At 33.8% G+C, this 24,161-nt stretch overlaps 2 protein-coding genes across 2 annotated transcripts; both read left to right on the top strand.

Annotated features, from left to right (window-relative positions):
• Positions 1 to 1,772: 1,772 nt before the first annotated feature.
• Positions 1,773 to 23,764, top strand: LOC128870427 (uncharacterized). Its single transcript, XM_054113047.1, has 4 exons — positions 1,773 to 1,918; positions 5,089 to 6,762; positions 21,501 to 21,665; positions 23,472 to 23,764. The coding sequence occupies exons 3-4, from the start codon at positions 21,505 to 21,507 to the stop codon at positions 23,632 to 23,634; spliced, it is 324 nt and encodes a 107-aa protein (XP_053969022.1). The 5' UTR covers positions 1,773 to 1,918; positions 5,089 to 6,762; positions 21,501 to 21,504; the 3' UTR covers positions 23,635 to 23,764.
• On the top strand, positions 17,215 to 17,976 carry LOC128870343 (uncharacterized). The gene has a single exon (XM_054112955.1). It carries the CDS (start codon positions 17,215 to 17,217, stop codon positions 17,974 to 17,976), a length of 762 nt encoding a protein of 253 aa, XP_053968930.1.
• Positions 23,765 to 24,161: the final 397 nt, after the last annotated feature.

Raw genomic sequence — 24,161 nt, 5'->3', positions numbered from 1 at the left:
CCAAAGACAATGCTGTGTTACAAGAATAGACCAACTATAGTATAGCGCCCTTGAAAGATTTACAAAATCAAAATATAATATTGTATTACAGTTTGTAAAACCAGTTTATTGACAGTGACGAAATAGTGTGTTATTTGGTTTTGTTAATATACTTTAGTTCTTGTTTTTTTTTTTAAATTGAAGTGTTTTTACAAATTCTCTTTAAGTGCTGTGAATAAATATGAATCAGTACAAAACAGAAGTAAAAGATAAATAAAGAGTGCTATTTTTTGCTATTGAATTCGAAAAATTCAATTTATTTTTTATGTCAGAACTCATTCTTGACAAACTGTATATTTAAATTAAAGTAACGCAAATATGTTTATTAAATCAGAGCCGCCGTAGCCGAATGGGTTGGTGCGTGACTACCATTCGGAATTCACAGAGAGAACCTAGGTTGGAATCTCGGTGAAACACCAAAATTAAGAAAAACATTTTTTCAAATAGCGGCCGCCCCTCGGCAGGCAAACCTATGAGTGTATTTCTGCCATGAAAAAGCTCCTCATAAGAAAAAAATTTGCCGTTCGGAATCGGCTTGAAACTGTAGGTCCCTCCATTTGTGTAACAACATCAAGACGCACACCACAAATAGGAGGAGGAGCTCTGCCAAACACCCAAAAAGGGTTTACGCGCCAATTATATATACATATATATACTAAGCCGGGTCGATTTGTGGGAAGGCAAAAAAATCGCCCATTGATCTGTGAAAATCATATTTTAGGGATCAAAATAAGAAACTTTGCCGAAGGAACCATACCTCTAAAACGAATTCTGATGTCCCCCAATTTGGGTCGAACTTTTTAGTTTCTTTTCTCATGTAATGGCCAAAAATGGTGATATTTTGAAATGATTGTATGGGGAACCCCCCAGGGTAGTTCCAGGGGGTGTGCCACTGGCATGGGTCGATAGGCCGTCCAAAGTTAGAGGGGTCGGTCATACATTTGGACTCGATTGGAGCACTTTAAATGGGTCAAAGTGGGATTTTTTGTTCGACCCAAATTGGGGGACATCAGAATTCGTTTTAGAGGTATGGTTCCTTCGGCAAAGTTTCTTATTGTGTTCCCTAGAATACGATTTTCACAGAGCAATGAGCGATTTTTAAATCGACCCCCCCTAATATATGCATATATAATCAGAGCCTTAACACTGTCGACCTTCGTGTTTACGCCAACTCCAAACATTTTGGAATTGCGGAAGTTTCTGCATGGAATATTCAGATTTATTCGGTTAAGATGAAGAGGGAAATCAATATTGCCGGAGTACAAGGTCGAAAAGAAACAAAGCTGACAAGCTAATTACATAGAATGTATCTCCGGTAATAACAATAAATTGATTAATCAGCACCGAAAATCAAAGGATGGAATCGGATCAAAGCTGTCGCATTACCGTATTCCGTGTGAAATCCGCTAAAAGCAAAATCAAAATATAGTACACTGAGTTTCGGAATATGAACTTACGTGTGACATAGAATATTAATTTTATGAAATTAAGTTAAGCTAGTTTGATAAATTTAGGCATGTAGTAAAGCTGCTTTTTATATCCGCATTTACCCAGTCTGGTAACGTCGCTGATTTTTAAAAGTATATATGTATGTACATTATGAACGAGAGAGTGGCTGTTTTTATGCTAGTTATTGGAAATAGTTTCTTCCTGCTACTCAAATGAATGATAATCCAAAAACAGTGTTAACGAAATTGCGCTCGGTTGTTATCTCGGCGTTCGCTCTTCTTCGTAATTTCACGCTTGATGCGAACGAAGACGAAAGCTCTAAAGCAAGCCACGAATATTTGACCAAACAATGCAAACTTTACGAAGAACCAAACAGTTCTTACTTTTCGATACGTTTGAAACGTACCGCCGACGAAATCTGGTTAAACAAGTTAGTTATTTACAATTATATTATCAACAATTTTTTTTGATAAACTCACTATTGTTAAATAGAAGAAAATGTTTCAGTTTACGGCTAACGCAAATATTATGTGGAAGAAGAATACATAAGTGTGCATTTAAGGATTTCTAATCTTTGCAGTAATTCTGAATGTAGACATACCCACATACATATGTAAATTCCCTTAAAAATAATCCTACGCATAAACGTACATGCAATTTAATAGTTAAAGAAAATGCACACATATGTAACTCACTATGCTCTCGAGTATGCAAGAGGAGAACAAGAGCTTCGCGGATGGAATGCCTGTGAGAATTGGTTACATATATGATTGATACAATAAATAACAGACGTTAGCAGGAAAGGAAAAACCATCGACACATTACTGTGTTTTTGCGTGTGTTTATGCTCATGTTTCAATGTTTATTCGTCAATGCGTGAGTACAAGCTTTATGGATAATATAGTGCAGCGTGTACAATAGCCATACCTTCCCCATAAGATGTTTAAAAATTTTTTGCAAGCACATTCATACATATGTACATATGTATATGTGTGTATACTAAGGCAGTTATATTTGTAATATTGACAATATTAGTATGTTTCAAAGCCATTTCAGAAACAACAGAATCCAGGATGTTAGGTGGGGTGTATTAGCAATTAAAGGAAATCGGAGACTGACACAGCCACACACCCCTAAGTTGCTGCTCATTGGAAAAGTAAATAAAATAGATAATATATGTAGTTTATGAAAAACCCTGACTGTTGGTTGCTACCATCGTTTAAATACAGTACGGTGACGACGCTTTGCAGCGAAATATCCATTACCATTAGGGCTCAATTTACGGTATCTACATACATACAATGCATACAGTATGTCAACAAAGAGTTTTGACATAGAAAATAAATTCAATTTTTTTACTTCAATAGAAAAAAATAGCACTCTTTATTTATAATTGCGTAATATCAAAGATTATTTTTTGCCAGGCATTTTAAAAAAAGTATTTAAATATAAAGTCTAAATAAAGCCGAAATTGTTCACTGAATGATAAAACGAACATATCAAAGTGATCATTGCAAATAGAAGTTAATATTGCATCCACACATCTTGAAGAAATTAAAAAAGCAACATGTAAAAACAGTTTATTGACGGTGTCGAAATAGTGTCTTATTTGTTTTTGTTACTTTAGATCATGTTTTTCCAAAGAATTACAAGTTTTTTTCTCTTTAAATGCTGTGAATAAATATGATTCAGTACAAAAAAGAAGTCAAAGATAAAAAAAGTGTGCTATATTTTTCTATGGAGCATATTGACATACTGTATGTATGCATGTAGTATGTTTGAATCTCCTATGGTTTACCATTCTCTAAGTATGATTACAAGCTGGATTGAAATCTTACGGATTTTCGTACGCTGCTTGTAACTTACTTAGTTAAACAAATTATACAAATATATTTTCAGGGTAAGGAGTAAGTTTAAAAGTAGATTTTCTTAATGAACATTCGGTTTTCTATCTGTATAATGCGTATAAAAAATTACATTTCTAGAGATAAAATTCAAACACTCAAAACACCAAGGCCTCTAATCACGCATAATTATTAGTATCTGTAGTACAATAGTTAATGTACACACGGCTTTGTAACTAAATTTTTCAAATTTTTTTGTTTTGTTTTGTTTTTATTTGCTTGCAATAATAGGCGCGCATACCATTACTTATGCGATTAATATTTTTTATTTTGCTAACTAATTTCTTGAATTTTTTTCATATACATATCCAGAAAAGTGTGACCTTGATGCAAAATCATAAATGTTATTTTATTTCTTTAAGTAATATTGAGCAAATTTATTGGTCTTGTTTAAATTTTCTTGTTTTAAAGAAAGCTATTCTTTTGTCAGCTGACAAGGATTATCATTTTTCGTTTAACTAGCCTGGAGGTGGCAACAAAGTATAAACAAAGTATTTACATATGTACATACATATGTAAGTTAATATTTTACATTTCGATTTTAATTTTTTAAAAAGGATAATCGGACTATTGTCCGATTTATTCGCCTTTATTCGTTTAAGCTCAACTTAAGATTAATTACATTATGTTTCTTACTTCTACATTACACCTATTTCGACCATCAATATGCTGACTGTTGTTGACTCATTATTGTTGCTGATCGATACATTTACTAATTTGATGTAAATGTTCGTGGAATGCTGATGCAGCGTCAGCGGTTATAACGAATTCACCGGATGTATTATCGGTGCCACTAACCCATGGGGTTATTGTCCAATTCGAGGTTTTGTAAGGTATGGTGTTAACTTGTATGTAGGACACAGAACAGGAAAACATTGAACAATTGAGGGCCGGTTTTACAAAGCTTAAGTTGAATTTAAGTTCTACTTTAGCCAAATCTTAGCTAATTGCAACTTAAGAATTCTTTCAGATATGCGTTTCACAATGCATACTTAAGTGTAGATAAATAAAATAATATAAAGATATTTGTATAAATATTTCAACTTTTGTCAAAATGCGAAACAATTGTTGAGAAAGTGGCTCCAATTTTTTTAAATTTAATGTAACAGACTCAAATATTAACACATTTTTTTAATTTTTTTAATAAAAAAATGATAGAAAGCAGAGAAAAAATTTCACTCCGCAACAAATTGATTAACTGGGCATGTTATGTTATATTATAAACATTTATTCAAATTAAAAATATTCCACAATAAGCTTAATGATTCTAAATCTGACACAAACATATTCTTCTTTGGTTCTTCGCAATACAAATATATTATATTACATTTATTATTTGCGCATATTCCGAACCATTGCCTTTGTCGCTGCTCCAATCGAAATCTATCTCTTGAATAATCAGCAGTTTGCCTTAAGTTCTGTTCGAAAAGAGATTGATGAAATGCTAAGTTCTAAGTTAGACTTAAGTTCAACTTAAAAATGTATTGTAATAATGCATTGTACATTGACAAGGCTATACCCGTCCCAAATAAATTAACTTGGTCACACCTAAAGCACTACATTCAGGTATATACTCTCTGGGTTCAAGTTAGTAAAAACTAATTATTGCATATTTATTCCTTATATTAGCATAGACGACTTCGAAAAAAGTTTTTTTTGACAATTTTTTAAAACCTTAATATTTTGTATTTTCCAGACGCGTGCCAGCAAGTGAACTACAGAAAATTACAATAAAAATGTGATTCACATGTACCTTTTCTTAATGTAATGAAACACTAATATAAACATAGTAAACACTTTAACAGTCAACATAAGAACAAAATAATAATATTAATATAAAAATACTGGTAATAATAATAAAAAATAGTTGCAAGACAAATAAAGTTCTGCCGAAAATTGTTAGCAGAACATGGCGCGGAAAAGAAGCCTACTCCGACTATTTTATTTTTAAACATGAAAACAAGAAAACTTAAGTTTTGAGATCAAATTAAACAACTAAAAATTCACAAAAAGTTATAAATTTACGTACACGAGCAGTATGCGGAACATATTCGTTATGTTATATAATAGACATGGTTAGGACAAAAGCATATATGCGCAAATATGATAAAACAAAAATTGCCTTCAAATATAAAGTGTTTTTAAATACCCAAACCAAAGAGCAAAGTGAGCAATTCTAACTAACATTAAACATGAAATCAAGGAAACTCAACATTCACAAAAAGTTATAAATTTACCTACACGAGCAGTATAAGGACAAATTCGTTATGTTATATTAATACAAATGGTTAGCACAAAAACACATATGCGCAAATATGATAAAACAAAAATTGCCTTCAAATATAAAGTGTTGTCAAATACCCAAACCAAAGAGCAAAGTGAGCAATTCTAACTAACATTAGATACAATTAAATCAAGTTAAAGTTAAGGAATACAGAAGTATTGCTCCAAGTAAATCTTAAATCAACGAATTCAGAAAAGTGATCACGAATTTTTCGTAAATAAAACCAGACAAAAAATTAAAACGAAAACACAAGCACATATTTTAGGCTTAAGCGTTCTTTGTTATTAGTGATTTTTAGGCGTCGTTGTCGTTAGCCGTCAAATAACTTTTATGTAAATGTCCGTATTGTAAAATATTTTGCATATTTGCGCTTAGTTGACTAGTTATCCAATATATAAACCAAATTATATAAACATAAATATTAGATGAAAATATTATGTGAATAACAGCAAAGCGCCGGTGCAACGGAGTTCCGATGAAAAACTAAAAGAAGATAAACATATTTTAAACGAAATAAAAAAAATTCCTGTAAAATATTAAAATGATATGCATTGCAATAAAAATAAAAACAAAAACATAACGCAAAATAAATAAAAGCAAAGTTGAAGCAAATATCCCTACGGAGTACAGGTCTAATGAAATGTATACCAAATACAAATAAATTTTAAATTTTGAATTTCCAATCAAGCTTTCAAGTTTAAATTGATTGTTGATAGCAAATCAAAAACGATTGGTTAAATGTGGGTGCAAAAATTACTAAATCAGAATAAATAACAGAATTTAAAGCAAGTTAATCAATATTAAAATTATCTGAAACATATTGAGATTTCAAATTTCAATTGCAAATACTTTTAAACTATTTCGAAAACACTTATTGTGAAACTTACAATCAAACACTAAATTAATAAAAACAAATACTCTGTATTTCAATATTCTGTATGAACTCATAAAAACTGCATTAGTAATAATAACATTCAAAGAGGCACGGAGAGAACAGATCCTTTCGAACAAGGATTTGTAAAGCGAAAATTACGATTCGATAATTTATGGAAAAACCGGGAATTGTTTCAACTCACGGACGTTAAGGTAGGTAAAAAGTGAAATGTGTGTGAATATGAAGGATTTTAAGGAAGCATGCGAGTGATCGGCTATTTCAAATTGACTTTTCACTAATTTCAGTGTTTTTTCTAAAAAGCATACATAAAGGATAACTATTAAAAACGCCAATTTTGAGATTAGCGTAATTTTATGTCAGTTATACAGCTTTGTTCTTTGACGGCTGTCGTGTGTGCATATTGAGTTTTAGTCCCTACAAGACAGCTGACTATCATATAAGCACTCATATTATCATCATCACTATCCTCATTAGACTACACATTTTCTTTCTAGCCATGGGAAAGTTCTGATAGTTTCCCCCTTGTTTGTGTGATATTTTATCTCTCTTTTACCAATAGCAATTTCTTATAACTGAAAAATATATCTACTATGCTCTAAAGGCAAGGCAACTGCTGACAACTAAACTCCTCATTGTCGCCATCACAAACTTCTCATCACTAATAATCATACTTCTCATTTTTATTTTTGTTATCAAAAAGTGATAAAAACTCCACATTTTTGTTAAAAAGTTATAAGCACTGATGACAAAAACTCCTCATTTTCGTAATCATAAAATGTTTGATTTAGAAATATATAAAATTAATACATTTCTGTATTCATTAGAAAACTCTTAAATATCAATTCGGTGTTTCCTACATTCCTATATGAAATTCCTATTGGTAAAAGAGAGATAGAATTCACACCGACATCCAAATGAAATATTTGATTTCCCTATTAAAAAATGTTGTATATGCCATTCTGGTAATGCGTATGTATTAGAGACTAATAAAATAATAGTAAATGTGATGGTTGCTGTCTTGTAGGGGTCATAGTGAATACACGGACGTGCAACGCACGAATATTGTGAAAATCTACATACATATAACCTAAATGGTTAAAGTTTTGCGGCCTAAAATTTCGTCATCTCACGCTGCGCGATATGAATTGCTGATCAAGATCATACAATTAGATGCATTGGATTTTTTAATTCGAGAAACAATTCTTAACCCAAAGAACGAAATTTAGCTGAAACTAGCCACAAATGTTATTGTAAATTGCATTATCAATTAAGAGGCGTTCTTTTATCGGATGTGTTATCACTACATATTATACAACAAAGTCGCTTTTTCTGTCCCTATGTCCCCTTATACGCTTAAATCTTTAAAACTACGCAACGGATTTTGATGCGGTTTTTTTTAAAGATAGATTGATTGAAGAGGAAGGTTTATATCTATATAATGTGAAGAAATTTATAAAGGGGGCGTGGCAATCGGTCAAAATGTGGGAAAAAAACATAATTTTTTTGTTTTCACGGCCATAAATCATAAACGAATCAACCAATTAAAATGAAACTTTCTTGAAGTTTAACTTTGAAATATTTACTTTCGTTCTGCATCAAAAAAATAATTGATTTATTTGTTATTTAACCAAAATTGTTTAAACAAAAGCAGCTCTTTTTCCAAAAAAAGCTGTTTGTGTGCGTGTTCGCTGTCAACCGAATGAAGCAACAGGCGTTAAGCGATAATCTCACCACACCTCATTAATGTTGAATTACATCGTATGGTGGCGTATGTATGTATGTATTTACGAATCGCTCGCATTATTTCATTTCGGACATATGTACATATGTATCTATGTATGTACTGAATTCCATGTAATTATATGTACATACAATTTTACAGCGAAATAAAACGCTATTTTCAGGTTCTATATTAGTAAATCGCACATAATTAAAATACAGTTTTTGAATAGTTTTTATTGATTCGGAGCGCGTTTAGTTTGCTATCAATTCCATACAATAACATTTTTTGTCATTTACTTTTTACAACTAATAGCTTATTTTCGAAGCGATTTCAACAAATGGGTACAACATTAATCCTTATCCAATTAAATACCTTAAATACATTGTTGTTTTCATATAGATCTATGTATATGGCTCTTTACAGCATATAATTAAAAACAATATTTTTCAAGATATTACAACAGTAATTAGTAATTGAGATCTACCGGAAAAATTGCGTTAGTTGTTGCGTCATCCGGCATTGCCGCTACTCTTTTGGAAAGAGTCTTTTGGAAAGAGGCCGAACCACTCACTCTACAATGAAGTACCCGCTGAAAATCGCCACCGATGATGATAACAGCGTCTGTAGTGTTTCTAGACAGAGCAATACAGGAAAATTGATGCGTGACTGCTCATTAATAGTCTGGGGCGAAGCTACCATGTCAAACAAGACGTCTGTGGAAGCACTGGATAGGACAATGCGCGATTTGCGCAACAAAAATGCACCTATGGGTGGATATACAATTCTGTTCTCAGGAGATTTCCGTCAAATCCTACCAGTTGTGACTCGAGGAACACGTGCTGACGAAATAAATGCTTCGCTAAAAAGATCCCACCTTTAGTCGTATGTCAATAAATTAGAGCTTAAAACTAATATGAGGATTTCGTCATCTTCACGTGAGAACAGGCTATTTCCAGAGATGCTACTAAAAGTTGGCAATGGAGAATTAACACAAAGTGAGGGAAGGATTAACCTAGAAAACCTTTGTGTTTTGATAGACAACATCCAAGAGTTAGTCAACAATGTCTATCCAGACATTGATAACATAAGTTATAAGTCAATATCTTGGTTTAAAGAAAGAGCTATTCTGTCACCAACTAACGAACAAGTAGATAAAGTAAATAACTTGATTATTTCAAAGATTGATGCGCCGACGAAAATATACTACTCGGTCGATACTGTTCTCGACTTGGAAGAAGCTGTTCAATTTCCTACAGAATTTCTAAATTCTTTGAAACCATCTGGACTCCCTCCTCACAAAATGGAGCTGAAAATAGGTTGTCCTGTTATTTTATTAAGAAACCTAAATCCACCTAAACTTTGCAATGGCACGCGTTTGATGGTAAACTCACTGACAACTTTCATAATAGAGTGCACAATACTCACAGGATGTGGTACCGGAGAAGATGTATTGATTCCCCGAATCCCTCTGATACCATCGGATCTACCATTCCAATTTAAACGCTTACAATTTCCGGTAAAGACATCTTTTGCAATGACCATTAATAAATCTCAGGGTCAAACCTTCAACGTTGCAGGCTTAGATTTGAGTGTTGACTGTTTTTCACATGGCCAACTGTATGTCGCTCTTTCAAGAGTAACCTCTAGAGAAAACATGTTTGTATTGTCTAATGACAAGAAGGCTATGAACGTTGTATATAAAGACATTCTGTAATATAGTAATTGTTGTAAAAATAAAATAAATACATATGTAAAAATGCAAAAAGTTAATATGCAAAAATGTAGGGTATGAATTTAGATATCCCAAAGATAGCAGGAAATCTTCATGCTATAAAGAAAGGAGAATCGTTTTACTCCAAATTTAACGCGTGCGGGCCACGGGCAATAATGAATAAGCCAAAACTACTGGATCGATTTTAATCATTTTTTCAGTGAGTGACATAGGGTATATATTTTATACCCGTGCGAAGCTGGGCGGGTCGCTAGTTTTCCATATAATTTAGATGCCTTTACTTTTTATTAAAATATAAACATCTGAAACTTTTAACCCTTGTGTTGCCACCTAAAAAAATCTACATACTCTGCCACCCGCGTACCCCGACGACAATTTTTGGGGTAAAAGTCCTCTATATCCCGAAATATTTATTTATTTATGTTGTAAGAACATATTTCTAACTGAATAACACAAAAAAACAAAATCGCACTTTTTGTCTGATGAATGACTTTTGATACTTGATGTTTACTAATTTGACAACGCTGATTTTAAATATACCCTCATTTTTTTTGTAACAGCTCTTGTTTACGAGTTATAGCTATCACAAAAAAATCACTATATTTCAGTGTTAATTGACGAATATTTAAACAAATATTAAGTTTTCTTAATATTATTTGTTATGGCATCGTCAAGACGAGTTTGTATAAATGACCGGAATAGTTTTTGTTTTATTTGCGGAGAGTATATGTTTCAAGAAAACCGTTTGAATGTGACATCGTTCGTAAATGAGGCGTACAAAAATTACTTCGGTCACCCAATGGAAATGAAAAGTAAGCCTTGGATTCCACAAAAGGTATGCAACACGTGCGTTGAGTTTCTACGTTTGTGGACGAATAAAAAAAGGAATAAATTTAGATACGAAACTGCTATGATCTGGATTGAACCTATGAACCACCACGGCGACTGTTATTTTTGTATGGTAAAAATAACTGGCATTAACCGAAAAAATCGAGGCAAATGGGAATATCCTTCCATACTATCGGCACATAGACGTGTTTTGAGCCCTACGATGTCATCTGAACCTCAACCTGATGCTTCACAGGAAGAACCTTTACATTTTGAGGCAAAAATAGACAATAGCGATAGTGACTTTGATTGTGACCTGGGAACACCAAAACCATTTAACCAAGATGATTTAAACGACCTCATTAGAGATCTGGGACTGTCAAAGACTGGTTCAGAAATTTTGGCGTCTATATTAAAAGAAAGAAACTTAGTCACAAAAGAAACTAAAATTTCTTACTATCGCAGAAGAGAACAAACTTTCCTTGAATATTTCAGCACGTCGAACAACTAATGGGTCACTTCCAAAGGGTTGGATGTAATATGAGCGTTAGCGAATAGCGTTAAGAAAGTTACACTTTCTTCACAACCATCTGGACTATTTTCCAGCCAATCTTGGGGATCTCAGCGAAGAACAGGGCGAGCGATTCCACCAGGACCTTCGTACGATGGAGGAACGCTATCAAGGTTACTGGAACACACACATGATGGCCGACTATTGTTGGATTATTAACAATAGTTCTATGCCTTCAACTTCAGCAAGGAAATCATATAAAAGAAAATTTTTTTAAACTTAAGAAGGCAATAAAATAAAATAATCTTTAAATCTATAGTGTTTTATTACAAAAAGTCAAATGTGTCATATAGAGCTGATACAGGAATTTCAGTTACAGATTTGAAATTGTCATTAAAAATTGGACTAAAATCATGTATCATAACCCAATCATCAGAAATGCTGTTGGGCAGTGTAATACATCAATAATATTACATACAGCAACTTTCATACTCTATATCCAGGTATCAGCTGCACCCTAAATTTCGCGTTTTTTTGAGGGCTAAGTGGATTGAACTTGAAAGGTAAGCGAAAAGATCGGTTTTCCTAATCTTTTGTACCTAAGGTATGTCCGAGAACACTTTTGAAACCAATATGGTTAAACATTATTAACCAATAAACATTTTGAAATTAATTAATTATAGTTCAGTTTTCATCGTCGAAGAAGCAAGACGTAGCGGTGCGCAGTCATTACTAAGATAGTTTAGATACTTTAGCGTACGTGAGAACGCGTGTGTTAATATTTTATGTGATTGTGTAACTTTATATTGCGTGACGTATTTTCTGAAATTTGTGTATACTTTTTGAAGTTTTTTTTTTATCTAAAATAACAAATAAAATTGCAATAAGTGCAAAACCATGGAGGAGTTATCAAAGGTAGAATCGGTGTATGCACATTGGCGGGGCTCGTCCGTGCCTATGTTACAATATATTACAGGCAAATTTACTTATGATCACACAGCTACTATACTGCACTGCAGCCAAATCCTAACTGACGAGAGAGTCAGTATTTTTCACTATACAAAACAGCGGAAATACACTCTATGCCTACAATATTATACTTACCTGACCATTACTTAGATAGTCTCTCTTTTACAGTGTGTATTTCAAGAAGTATAGTAAATATAGGTATAGGCGAAAATCTGTATACGAAGACTTATTTACATGAATTTTTTATGTGTTTCAGACAGCACCAGTACAACATTTGTGGCTAAAGTCAAAACGGTTTGGAATTAAACTCCGCAACCAAATGGTCGAACTCCTACGAGCAATATCGTAAGACAAAGGGCTGGGCCACATACATAGGAGTGCAAAAATGTTAACAATTGCCGATACATTTAAAATATTATAAAATGTCAATCGTATATGTTGCTATTGCCATGCGTTGCTCGAATAAAAAGCAGAAGCTATGTATGAAGATTATAATAACAAAAATCCTCAAAAGGAGCCGCGCATATGGAAGAAAGTTACGGTAACAGAAATGTAGTCTTTTTTTTTGGAATTTTGTTAATTGCGAGTACAAATAACTCAAACACAGACCACGTAGATAAAATGTGGAAGAAAAGTGCGTTCCCTTTATACCGTGCAACGATGGGATGAAGAAGATTTCAATCACTTTTACGGTTTATACGTTTTGATGATCATATTACACGCCGTATACCAGCAGCCACAGACAAAACTGCACCAATAACTGATGTATGGAATATGCTGAATGCAAACCTAGCAACGTGTATAGAACAACGGAACACTTGACTATTGATGAACAGCTTCTTCCTTATCTAGGAAGATCGAAGTTTACCCAATAAATGCCATCAAAGCCTGCTTAGTACGGTTTCAAAGTATTTTGAGTGTGCGATGCAAGTAATGTTTATCCGCTGAAAGGGATTCTCTATATAGGCAAGCAAGGTAATACTTGTCGTCGCTTACAAAGGATCTGGCCGAAACATTAGCATGGACAGATTTTTTACAACGTTACCGCTGGCTAAAAGTCTTCTTACTAGGAACCTTACTATCGTTGGTACTTTGAAAAAAAAAAACGTACATTCCTCCAGAAATGAAACCGTCGAATTCTGCAGAACTTTTATCAACTCTTTTTGGCTTTCATGAACAAGTTACCATGTGTTATTTCATACCAAAGAGACACAAAACCGTGATCCTTCTTAGTACGTGGCTATGACCTCTGATTTAGCACATCAAAAACCAGAAATGGTTTTGTTTTACAATAAAACTGTTGTAAATGTGAACGAGACTTAATTGCTAATTGCTAATTTCACCACACATTAGACGTGTTTCATATGTAAACAGCAGCCAACTTAGAGTGTTAGGATAATAAACACGTTCTTCTTCTTTTGGGTAGATTGATGGGTAAACAAGTGTTTTATTTCGCTCTCATTTTTCCACATATAAATCTTAAAACGTCAGGTTATGGGCTAACGTTTTTGAGAGTCTAAAAGCGAATTTATCCAAAACTTCGAAATTTCGATCTCGTACCACGAATATATAATATTTGGATATTTGTTGATTTTTGCACATCTCGCATAAAATTTCTTTTCGTCTGTAGAGAGCGTGTCATCAGACTAAGCTGCACTAGAACCCTTGATAAAACGTGTGAATTTATCGTTTTTGGGTTAATAATGAATTCTCATACAATTTCTTTTGAGAAGCTACGCGGTCGCGAAAATTATAACGCGTGGAAAAGAAATGTTAAATCGTACCTCGTTATCAAGGACTTGTGGTCTTGCACATACGAGGAACTTACAGCGACGTCATCAGCAGTAGAAAAAAGTCGAGACTTGAAATGTCTTTCCGAGATCATCTTGCTGATCGATTCACACGTGTTTTCATATATCGATGGAAAGGAAACGGCGAAAGATGCATGGGATGCACTTGAAAAAAGTCTAAGTGAAACAGGTCTTAGCCGTAGAGTCGCATTACTAAAACAATTCACTCCCACCGTACTCTCTGACTTCGGCAGCATGGAGCAGTATGTTACTGAAATGCTCTCGTTATCGTCACGAGTAAAAAGTGCCGGTTTGGCACTGAATGATGAAGTGATAGCCTCAATCATGCTTGCTGGTTTGCCAGCTGAATTTGATACCTTCGTTATGACCATCGAAAATACTCAAAAAACTCTAACAATTGAGTATGTCAAAACTACGTTGTTGCAAGAATCTAGACTAGATCCAAAGAGAAGTACTTCGAACGACAGTGCAATGTTTGCGAAAAATAAAAAATTTGCGTGTCATTTCTGTAAGCAAATTGGGCATTTTGCGAAGGTCTGTCCAAAGAAGAAAAATAAACCGGTAAACAACAAACCTAGACGTGATAATGTATTGTTTGCTTCGCTTCTCGCGTGTAATGTAAATTCGAAAGACTGGTACGTCGATAGCGGTGCCACGTCCCATATGTCAATGGAGAGCTCGCTTTTCTCAAACAAACGCTCAGTTTTGGAAAAGAATGTTATTGTTGCTAACAATTCCAGTCTTAAAGCAGAATATATTGGTGACCTAGACATGTTTCTCAATGTTGGCAAAGAGGAACGTCAATCTAAAGCAACAATTACTAATGTCACATGCGTTCCCCAATTGTGTGCTAACCTTTTATCAGTGAGTCAAATGGCAATCAAAGGGAATAAAATCGTCTTTGAAAAGACGAGTTGTGAAATTTATAATGTAAATTCTGAATTGATCGGTACAGCATCACTTGTCAATGGGTTATATCGATTGAATTGTATACCTGTACACAACGTAGATAGCAGACACAAAGCGATGATTGCGAGTGATAACCATGAGTTATGGCATCGTCGCCTAGGTCATATTTGTGACAGCAATTTGATAAAGGTACAAAAGTCATCGCAAGGTCTAAAGCTATCGTCGAATAAGGGTGAACAATGCATTGTTTGTATGAAAGGTAAACAATCCCGGCTGCCATTCAAATATCCAGGTAAAAGAGCCAAACAACGTCTCGATTTGATACATTCAGATGTTTGTGGCCCATTCGAAGAAAAATCCCACTCTGGTGCACGTTTTTTTGTTACTTTCGTCGACGATTGCTGCGAAATCAGATGTTTTTGATGAATTTAAAAAATATAAGTCGCTCGTGGAGAATCAATGTTCGAGGAAAATTAAGGTGTTTCGAACTGATAACGGCACTGAGTACTCAAGTCGTGAATTCCAAAAGTTCTTAACAGAGCATGGTATTAAACATGAAAAAACAGCTCCGTATACTCCAGAACAAGGTGGTGTCGCCGAAAGAATTAATAGGAGCATTGTTGAACCTATACGATGCATGTTGATAGATGCACGTTTATGTAAGCAATTTTGGGCTGAGGCTTCTGTCACAGCAGCATATCTGCTAAACAGAATTCCATGCAGAGGCAATGACAAGAGATGTGGACAAACGTGAAACCAGATTTGTCTTACTTAAGAGTGTTTGGTTGTCGAGCAATGGTCCACGTACCAAAACAAAAACGACTCAAGCTGGATGAAAAATCAACTGAATGTGTGTTGATGGGTTACAGTAACGAGTCCAAAGCATACCGGCTGTACAATAAAACGACTAAGAAGATCGTAATCAGTCGAGATGTAGTTTTTTTTGAAGACAAAATTGAGATTAATGAAACAAATATCAATGAAATGAAAAATCTTTTGCCATCAACAGTGTTACAAAGTAAGTGTAAAGTCGGTATAGGTTCTGAAGATGCCAATTCCAGAGGGGAAATTGTCGTTGAAATTGGCGATCAGTTAACAAGCGAACGTGAACATGCTGATACTTTATCTGACGGACACGCACCGGAAGCATCAACTGAAGAAGTGGCTACAACCCAATCGCCTAGTCTACCTGAAGTGAGTTCATTGGACAGTTCCGGCGTTTACCCTGATGATTTACATGACTCTTGCTGTACTCCTGATGAGGACACTTCTACATTGGAGCGTATTCGTTTTTCTCTTCGGCAACAAGGTAGGAATAAACCTAATTACTTGCCACCTAAGTATAGCTTTATGGCAAGTGAAGAGCAAAAATGTGATCCATTGTCGTACAATGAGGCTATGTTTAGCGCTGAAGCCAGGCATTGGGAAGAAGCAATGAAAACTGAGCTTGATGCATTGAAGGCATGCGGAACATGGGAGCTAGTCAATCTTCCAAGCGGGAAACGGGTCATTGGCTCAAAATGGGTCTTCAAGGTAAAGCGCGATGCAGATGGAAACGTGTGTAAGTACAAGGCACGAGTTGTTGCGAAGGGGTACACGCAAATTGAAGGTATCGCCTACAAGGAAACATACGCACCCGTTGTGCGATACAGCTCAATTCGCATACTCATTGCCATGGCTGCAAAGCTTAACCTACGAATACGACAAATGGACGCGGTAACGGCATTCCTCAATGGTAAACTTGAAGAGGATGTTTACATGAAACAGCCAGAGGGATGTGACGACGGAACGAAGCGCGTTTGTAAACTAAAGCGGTCCTTATGTGGACTAAAGCAATCCAGTAGAGTCTGGAATGAACGCTTGAATGAATCGCTACTCCATTTTGGTCTGATTCGTAGTGAAATCGATCAATGTGTGTACTTCTTTCCAAGTGAAAAGATAACTTTGATTGTCGCTATTTATGTCGACGACGTACTTATACTCAGCAACGACAGCGTCATGGAAGACAAGCTAAAATCTAATTTGTGCCACAATTTTCGAATGAAGGATTAGGGTGATGCCAGCTCAATTCTGGGAATTAGAATCACGCGTAATAACGACCATAGCACTATCTCATTGGATCAAAAGCACTACTTGCTTGATGTATTGAAGCGGTTTAATATGTTAGACTGTAATCCAATCTCGACGCTACTGGACCCGAACCAAAAGTTGACGAAAAGTCAATGTCCAACGGAAACAGCTGATATTGAAGAAATGTCACAGAAGCCATATATGCAAGCAGTTGGTAGTTTGCTGTTTGCTGCACAATTGACAAGGCCGGATATAGCATACGCTGTCAACATGTTGAGTCGTTTTGGAACCAACCCAGGCAAATCGCATTGGGCAGCCGTGAAACGTGTGTTGCGATATGTAAAAGGAACCATTGATAAGAGATTAACTTATCAAAAGGAACATTCAGAGGTCGAAGGCTATTGCGATGCTGATCATGCTGGTAATTTAGACACAGCTCAAACCACAACTGGCTATGTTTTCTTGCTTCAGGGTGGTGCAGTATCATGGGCTTCGAAGCTGCAGAAGCGTATTACTTTGTCAACTACTGAGTCCGAATTCGTGGCAATGGTTGCATCCTCCAAGGAAGCCACTTGGCTTAAGGGTCTACAACGTGAAATTTTTCCATCAACTCCGAAACTAACCATTCTGTACTGCGACAACAAAGGAGCTGAGAATAAGGCCAACAACAATTCATACTCGGACGCTACAAAGCACGTACTCATCAAACTTAAGTATTTGCATCAGAGAATTAAAAATAAGGAATTAAAGTTAGTTCATGTATCTTCCGATGAAATGATCGCAGATGCTTTGACAAAAGGCTTGCCTAAAATCAAATTAGAATATTTTTCAAAGAAATTTAGACTTAATTGATTGCTTACAAACACATGTATAAATAGCAACCGTTTGCACTATATTTTTTATTTTTATACCTTGCCTTGTATTAAAATATGTAATTGAACATAAAAAAAAAATATTGAAGAGCTATGTAACTATATACTATATTATAAGAGTATCTCGTTCAGAGGGGATGTTGTAAATGTGAACGAGACTTAATTGCTAATTGCTAATTTCACCACACATTAGACGTGTTTCATATGTAGGTATATGTAAACAGCAGCCAACTTAGAGTGTTACGATAATAAACACGTCCTTCTTCTTTTGGAAAGCTTGATGGGTAAAGAAGTGTTTTATTTCGCTCTCATTTTTCCACTTATAAATCTTAAAACATCAAAAACCAAAGCCGGCGTTGATTCTATGTATCAAATGTGCATGAGGTATTCTACGCAACGGCGTAGTCGCTAGCTCTCTTTTACTATGTGTTGGATATTGCTTGTGTTGCTGCTTACGTCATTTATTATGAAAATAAGAATATGCTTTCCAACAAAAGCAATCGGCGCAGATTCTTTTTGCGCCAGCTTTCAGAAGAGTTAGCTATGCTGGTGATTCAAGAGCGAGCTTCCAAACAGCAGGTTATGCGAAATTACTTGAAAAAACCAATAGCGATGGTAGTACCTGCTGACAATCAACGGCGAGTCGTCACTGGCAGAAAAGATATAGTTGGGTCATTATAAATTTGCAACAAGCAGCCTATTCGTAAGCGAAGAAAGACAAGGAAGTGTTGTGCCGAGTGCGAGAAGCCCGTTTGTGATGAGCACTCAGTAATGATCAATAAATGTTTGCATTGCGATCAGTAATTTTTAATTACACTAAGGATTAATCATTAAGATTTAATTATTTATGTGTATTTTTCTATTTATTACTTTTATTCTTTACTTCTATTAATTTTTCACGTATTACTGACTGTGCAAATAGTACAATGTCGATGTTTTTTTTTCGTAACAATCATATTGCAAAATGTCATAATTATTATTATATACATTATATTTATTCAATAAACAATTTTAAAATAATATAAAATATAATTAATTACTAATAATACTTATTTACTTTTTATTCATATAAATACAGATATTTTCATAACATAATGCATGAATCTCGTGTTTTCTGGTAGCCGAATACCGGGGTGGCTTATACATTTACTTTTTTTCAAATGCAAAAATTTTTAATTCAAAAAATTTTTCAAAATATGTTCGATACAAAATAAGCCAAATCTTGGGAATCCATGAGGAGGTTGGCCTATCTCTCGTAGGAAAAAAGTTATTCAACAAAATGTACGCCGATGATCCGGTGTGGCAACACAAGGTTTTAATAAAATCTTCGGGAAACCTGATATGAGTTGAGTTTTAAAAAAGTGGACCGCATCTTACGTTCACCCCTATTGCAAATATTGTGAAAATACATATGTATTTAAGTACATTCGACATAGTTTTGGTGTGTTGTTTTGTAATTTCTAACAACTCTTACAAACGATTAGGGATTAATGCGAATACGGCATTAGTCGACTACAATTAGTCTCGTTTCGAATATTCTGCATGACGCTGATTTTCGGTTAATCCATTCTTATGAACTATTATTATAATTATGATACATCATATAAACTTCATTGGTAAAAGTTGTATGTAGACATTTGGACATCATGCGGACGGTTACAAATCGACTAGTCGATAAGTTAAGTTAAGAAGAGAAAATTGCCAGTTTTAACTTGATGCATTTCTGTTCATCAGTAAGAGCAGATGATTTCAATGCTATGTTCATAAAATAAGCAAATAAAATCCTTTGTTCATAAAAAAATAAAAATAAAAAAGACTAGACTTACATTCTAGATACGTAACTTAAAAACTTAAGAGCAACCTGCGAATCGGGAAACATGTATAAATAATACCCCACCCTTTAAAAATATATTAAACTCCTGATTTGGATTCTTAGGTTACGTCAGTTACGTGAATTAAGTGTTGTGAGAGAATCATACAACCATATGATTAATTGCTTTGGAATTCAAGAAACCTTCACAAATTTGTATGTGACATCTTTAAAAACTAAATATCCAGTACGCTGTAAAGTTATTATGTCTTGGATAATTATGAACGGTATTTTTATATTAAATGTGTATATTTGAAAAGTATTGTTTAGCAGAATGAGAACAAGAGACTAGATAAAGAGTTTGGATCGAGTTATAGAAAGAATAATTTACTTTTTAATGGAAGTATTTGTGAAACTGAAAAGAAACAAATACGCAAAACTACGTGCTCTTATTTATTTGACATACTGAGTAAACATATTTATATATTTAAGTGACTTGAGATAAGTTTATGTTTAGAGTAATTACTTTATAATTATTAATTTAAAAAAAACGTAAAAAGAGCTAATATGCTTCGAAAATCTAATTTTCGTGAGATCCATAAAGAGGATTTTTTATAATATTTTCCAACCATCAAAAATTGAGATACGAGCATTCATTAAAGACTTTTTGGGGTTTTTTTTTTCAATTAAATAAAATGCGCAAAACGTATGGAATGTTAAAAATAAATTCTTTTTACTGTTGTTAATTCGTAATCGTTGTAAGATTTAGACACTGCCTTTACTATTTGGATTTGAACGATATGGGTTTTTAGTAGTAACTTAAGTTTCATTCCGCCTCCGAACTGCAGATGAATTGGAGATGAGGAGCTTTTTCATACCAGATATACATTAGTTTGCCCTTGCCTGCCGAGGGCTATTAGAAAACATCTATCACGTAGTGTTTCATGCCAACCATGGGTCTCGAATCCAGGCTCTACCAAATAGTAGTCATACATAAGCCACTGGGCAAGGCGCTTCCATTGTAGATTTTTGAATATTTGTGTCACAACATAAAAAAATGCGGCATACAATTAACATGGGCAAAAAAAATATATTTTGTTCCAAAGTTGGACAGTCTCCATGACTGAACCTCCAATAATGAAAGAATTGTTGCCAATGTTTTGGATCTCTCCCTTAGACCTTTTTACAGTCAATATCCACACATGCTTCTGTGCAGCAAACTGGGCACGCCAAAGCATATAAGGACAGCTTGACGTAGAAAATCTGCAATCAAAATAAGCGGCAATTCAACTATCCCTTGTGCTCGCTGAAAGCACTGTTTTTCAAAAAGACATGCGCGAGGAATGTTATCTCGATATGTACTTAAACTTAAAGCACATCTACAAGGATGCAACAGTGGACCAAAAGCAACAATGGCGTGTGTTTTATTGTTGTTTGATTTCTCTATACAGCAACTAGGCAAAAGGTAAACCAAGTTTGACAATTTAGAAAACACATAAATCTAAAAGTAAATTAAAATCAGCTCTATTGCTAGTACCTTGTATATGTGCCTTGCTTAAGCGTCCATCCCTTACCTATGGCTCTTTTACAAGTAAAGAGTTTATTTTTATTTTTATTTAACAACTTCTTATATATGTATGTATCTACGAAAAAACGTTACAAACACTTCATTACTATTGCCCCTTTTCTTGCAGGAGAATGGCTAATATAATTTTGATTGCTTGCCTCTCTGTACTTGGCATCATAATTGCCATCGCGTTATTTCTTGCTGGTGGTTATCTTTGGTGGCGCCACAAACGTTCACAACTTCAGTTTATCGAACCGAATGAGGATGAGGGTTCGAGCAGCTATAGTCTGAGGTAAATACAGATATTAATATATATAACACATACACACATGAATAACATACCATATGTATGCCTATAAACAACATTGAGATACGCATATTAAACTTTTACAGTCAAAAACAAAAAAAAAAAAGTTTGGCTCCGTTTTGATATCTAATTTTCAACTTTGTATAAAAACCAGTTGGTTCGCGAGGTTTCGAATCCGTATAAAATGAAATATATTTAATAAAACAATTACCTACATTATAATCTTTAAACGGAAGTTTATGTTTTTTTTTTTTTTTTTTTTTTTTTTAGATATTTGTTGTTTTTCTTGCAAAGCATGTATTGGGAGTTCTTTGAAGAGGTAGAGAATTTAAAATTATAATACAAAGCAGAAATATTGTTGGAATGAATTTTTCTTTTATCTGATAGATAATTTTCTTGCATTTATTTTCTGAGTATGATATCCGGCATATGTCTACCGCGGTTACGAGTTACTTGGTTCATTCTATCAGTCCATTTTTTTACTACTTTTTCCAATAAATCTTGTTGGAACCTAATGCCGTCGATGCTTAGCTGATTAATTTTTAGAAACAAAATTTAGTCAGCATGGCTTGATACCGCTCGCCATTCCCTGTAACGTTAGCTCATTGCGAAAGGAATAAGGGCCGATGATGCTGCTGGTGCTCTATGAACTTCACGAACAGTTTTATTTTTTTTCAAAATAAATTTCCACAATGATTCATGATCACTTGACAAACCTTACTGACTACATAGAAATGTTAACTCAGCTGTCAAACCATAGTTTTCGATATCGATAGTTCTCAAACAGCTAGCTAAGAAACTCTTAATACACATATTTTAAAAAATATGTATATACTTTATATTATAAAGCAATTCCAATACTTTCAATCAAGAAATAAGTGGCAACGACATTCGATATACTTTTGAATTAAAATGTTCTCAATCAAAATTGGCGTGATACGCACATCCTAGGACTTAATTTAAAAAATTATTTTATTTAAAGCCCATACCCCCACCTCTTATTAAATTTTATTATTAATTTACATTTCTTCTTTAAAATTAGATATTATTAATAATAAATCTATTTACCTGCAAAAAATAGGTGGCAACACCACCTAAGGATATTTTTTTTATTAAAGCTTGTTAAATAACTTTCATCCGATATATGTATGTACATAATTTAGTATTCATATTAAATGGGGCATAGGTTGCTATTTTACAATAAAACACCAGAAAAAAATATTTTTTATTTGAGCTTTTTAAAACCTTTCATTTGATATCTTTATCTTCCAATTCCAGTTAAATTTGCGGCAAGGTACCATTTTTGAAATAAAATTCAGGTAGCAACGCCATAAAAAAATTATTAGGATCCAAAGTTATAGATGGTTATAAATTATGACCTGCTAAGAGTGATGATGAATATTTCGTCACAAAGTATTTGAAAAATTTTGACTACTGGTTATTTTACAATATAATATAAAAATGTGAAACGAAAATACATACATGCATGCATACTTAATACATATAAAGATGTGAAAAATTCATCTTCATATTGGAAATTATTTTCAGTACCTACTTACGGAAAATACACTTAAATAAAGTAAAATTAAACATTTTACCTTAATTTTCTATCTTCAATATTATGCATAAAATGGCTTATTTTATATAGCAAGTACTGATGTTAGTTATGTCGGAGAAATAAAATTTTCAACAGAAGCAAATGTATATATTGTATTTAATTCTATGAGTACAGACAAATATTCATTGGCTTTAAATTATTGTTTCAAAAATTTTGATTATTCTACATTTTAGACTTCCTCAATCCTCAACTCAGGAGATGCCGGACACATCACTTCCACCTACGAAATCGCAACAGTATCAAACCACCGCCCAATCACTAGCTACTCCATTACAAAATAATATCAATCGTAAATTGAATGGATTTCTCAATTTAAAAACTCCATTGATTGGGTGAGTCTATCATGAGCAAATATGTATACTTAAAAAAATCACTAGCTAACTTTCAAAATCTATGGGTAAAATCTTCGGGAACTTAATACTTTTTAAAGAGGAGTGAAGGTAATAGAATTGAGTTTCTAAGTAACTTCGGCCGAATTATGTAAATTTTGGAATAAATAATAAATTCATATTTATATTGCTTAAACAGTTTTTATTTAATTGGAGGGACACGATTTATCTGTGGCGATTCTAGCCATTTTCCTTGATTGTTTCCTTCGGTATCAATAGTTTTTAACAGTAAATTTCCGCATTGAATTTTTGATTCCTTGCAAGATTCTTTTGTAAAAAATACCTTTATAATTTCACCAAACGTGCTTTGCTTTGATGAAATTCGGTTTTTGATAAAAGTTATGCTGTTTTAACACGTTTAAATCATTTCGATAACATTGATCTACTTTATATCAACTGATCGAAAACCATCAATTCATCTTATCTTAAGCGCCGTGCTTTAAACTAACTTGGCACTATGAACTTCTAAACATT

The sequence above is a fragment of the Anastrepha ludens genome, chromosome X, assembly GCF_028408465.1.
Source record: "Anastrepha ludens isolate Willacy chromosome X, idAnaLude1.1, whole genome shotgun sequence".
Taxonomy (NCBI): domain Eukaryota; kingdom Metazoa; phylum Arthropoda; class Insecta; order Diptera; family Tephritidae; genus Anastrepha; species Anastrepha ludens.
Note: the sequence above shows the minus strand (reverse complement) of the source record. Positions and strands in the feature narration are given on the sequence as shown.

Coding starts and splice junctions, on each gene's coding strand:
- LOC128870343 (XM_054112955.1), top strand. CDS start 17,215: ATGTTAGACTGTAATCCAATCTCGACGCTACTGGACCCGAACCAAAAG.
- LOC128870427 (XM_054113047.1), top strand. CDS start 21,505: ATGGCTAATATAATTTTGATTGCTTGCCTCTCTGTACTTGGCATCATA. Junction 21,666..23,471: donor TCGAGCAGCTATAGTCTGAG/GTAAATACAGAT, acceptor TCTACATTTTAG/ACTTCCTCAATCCTCAACTC.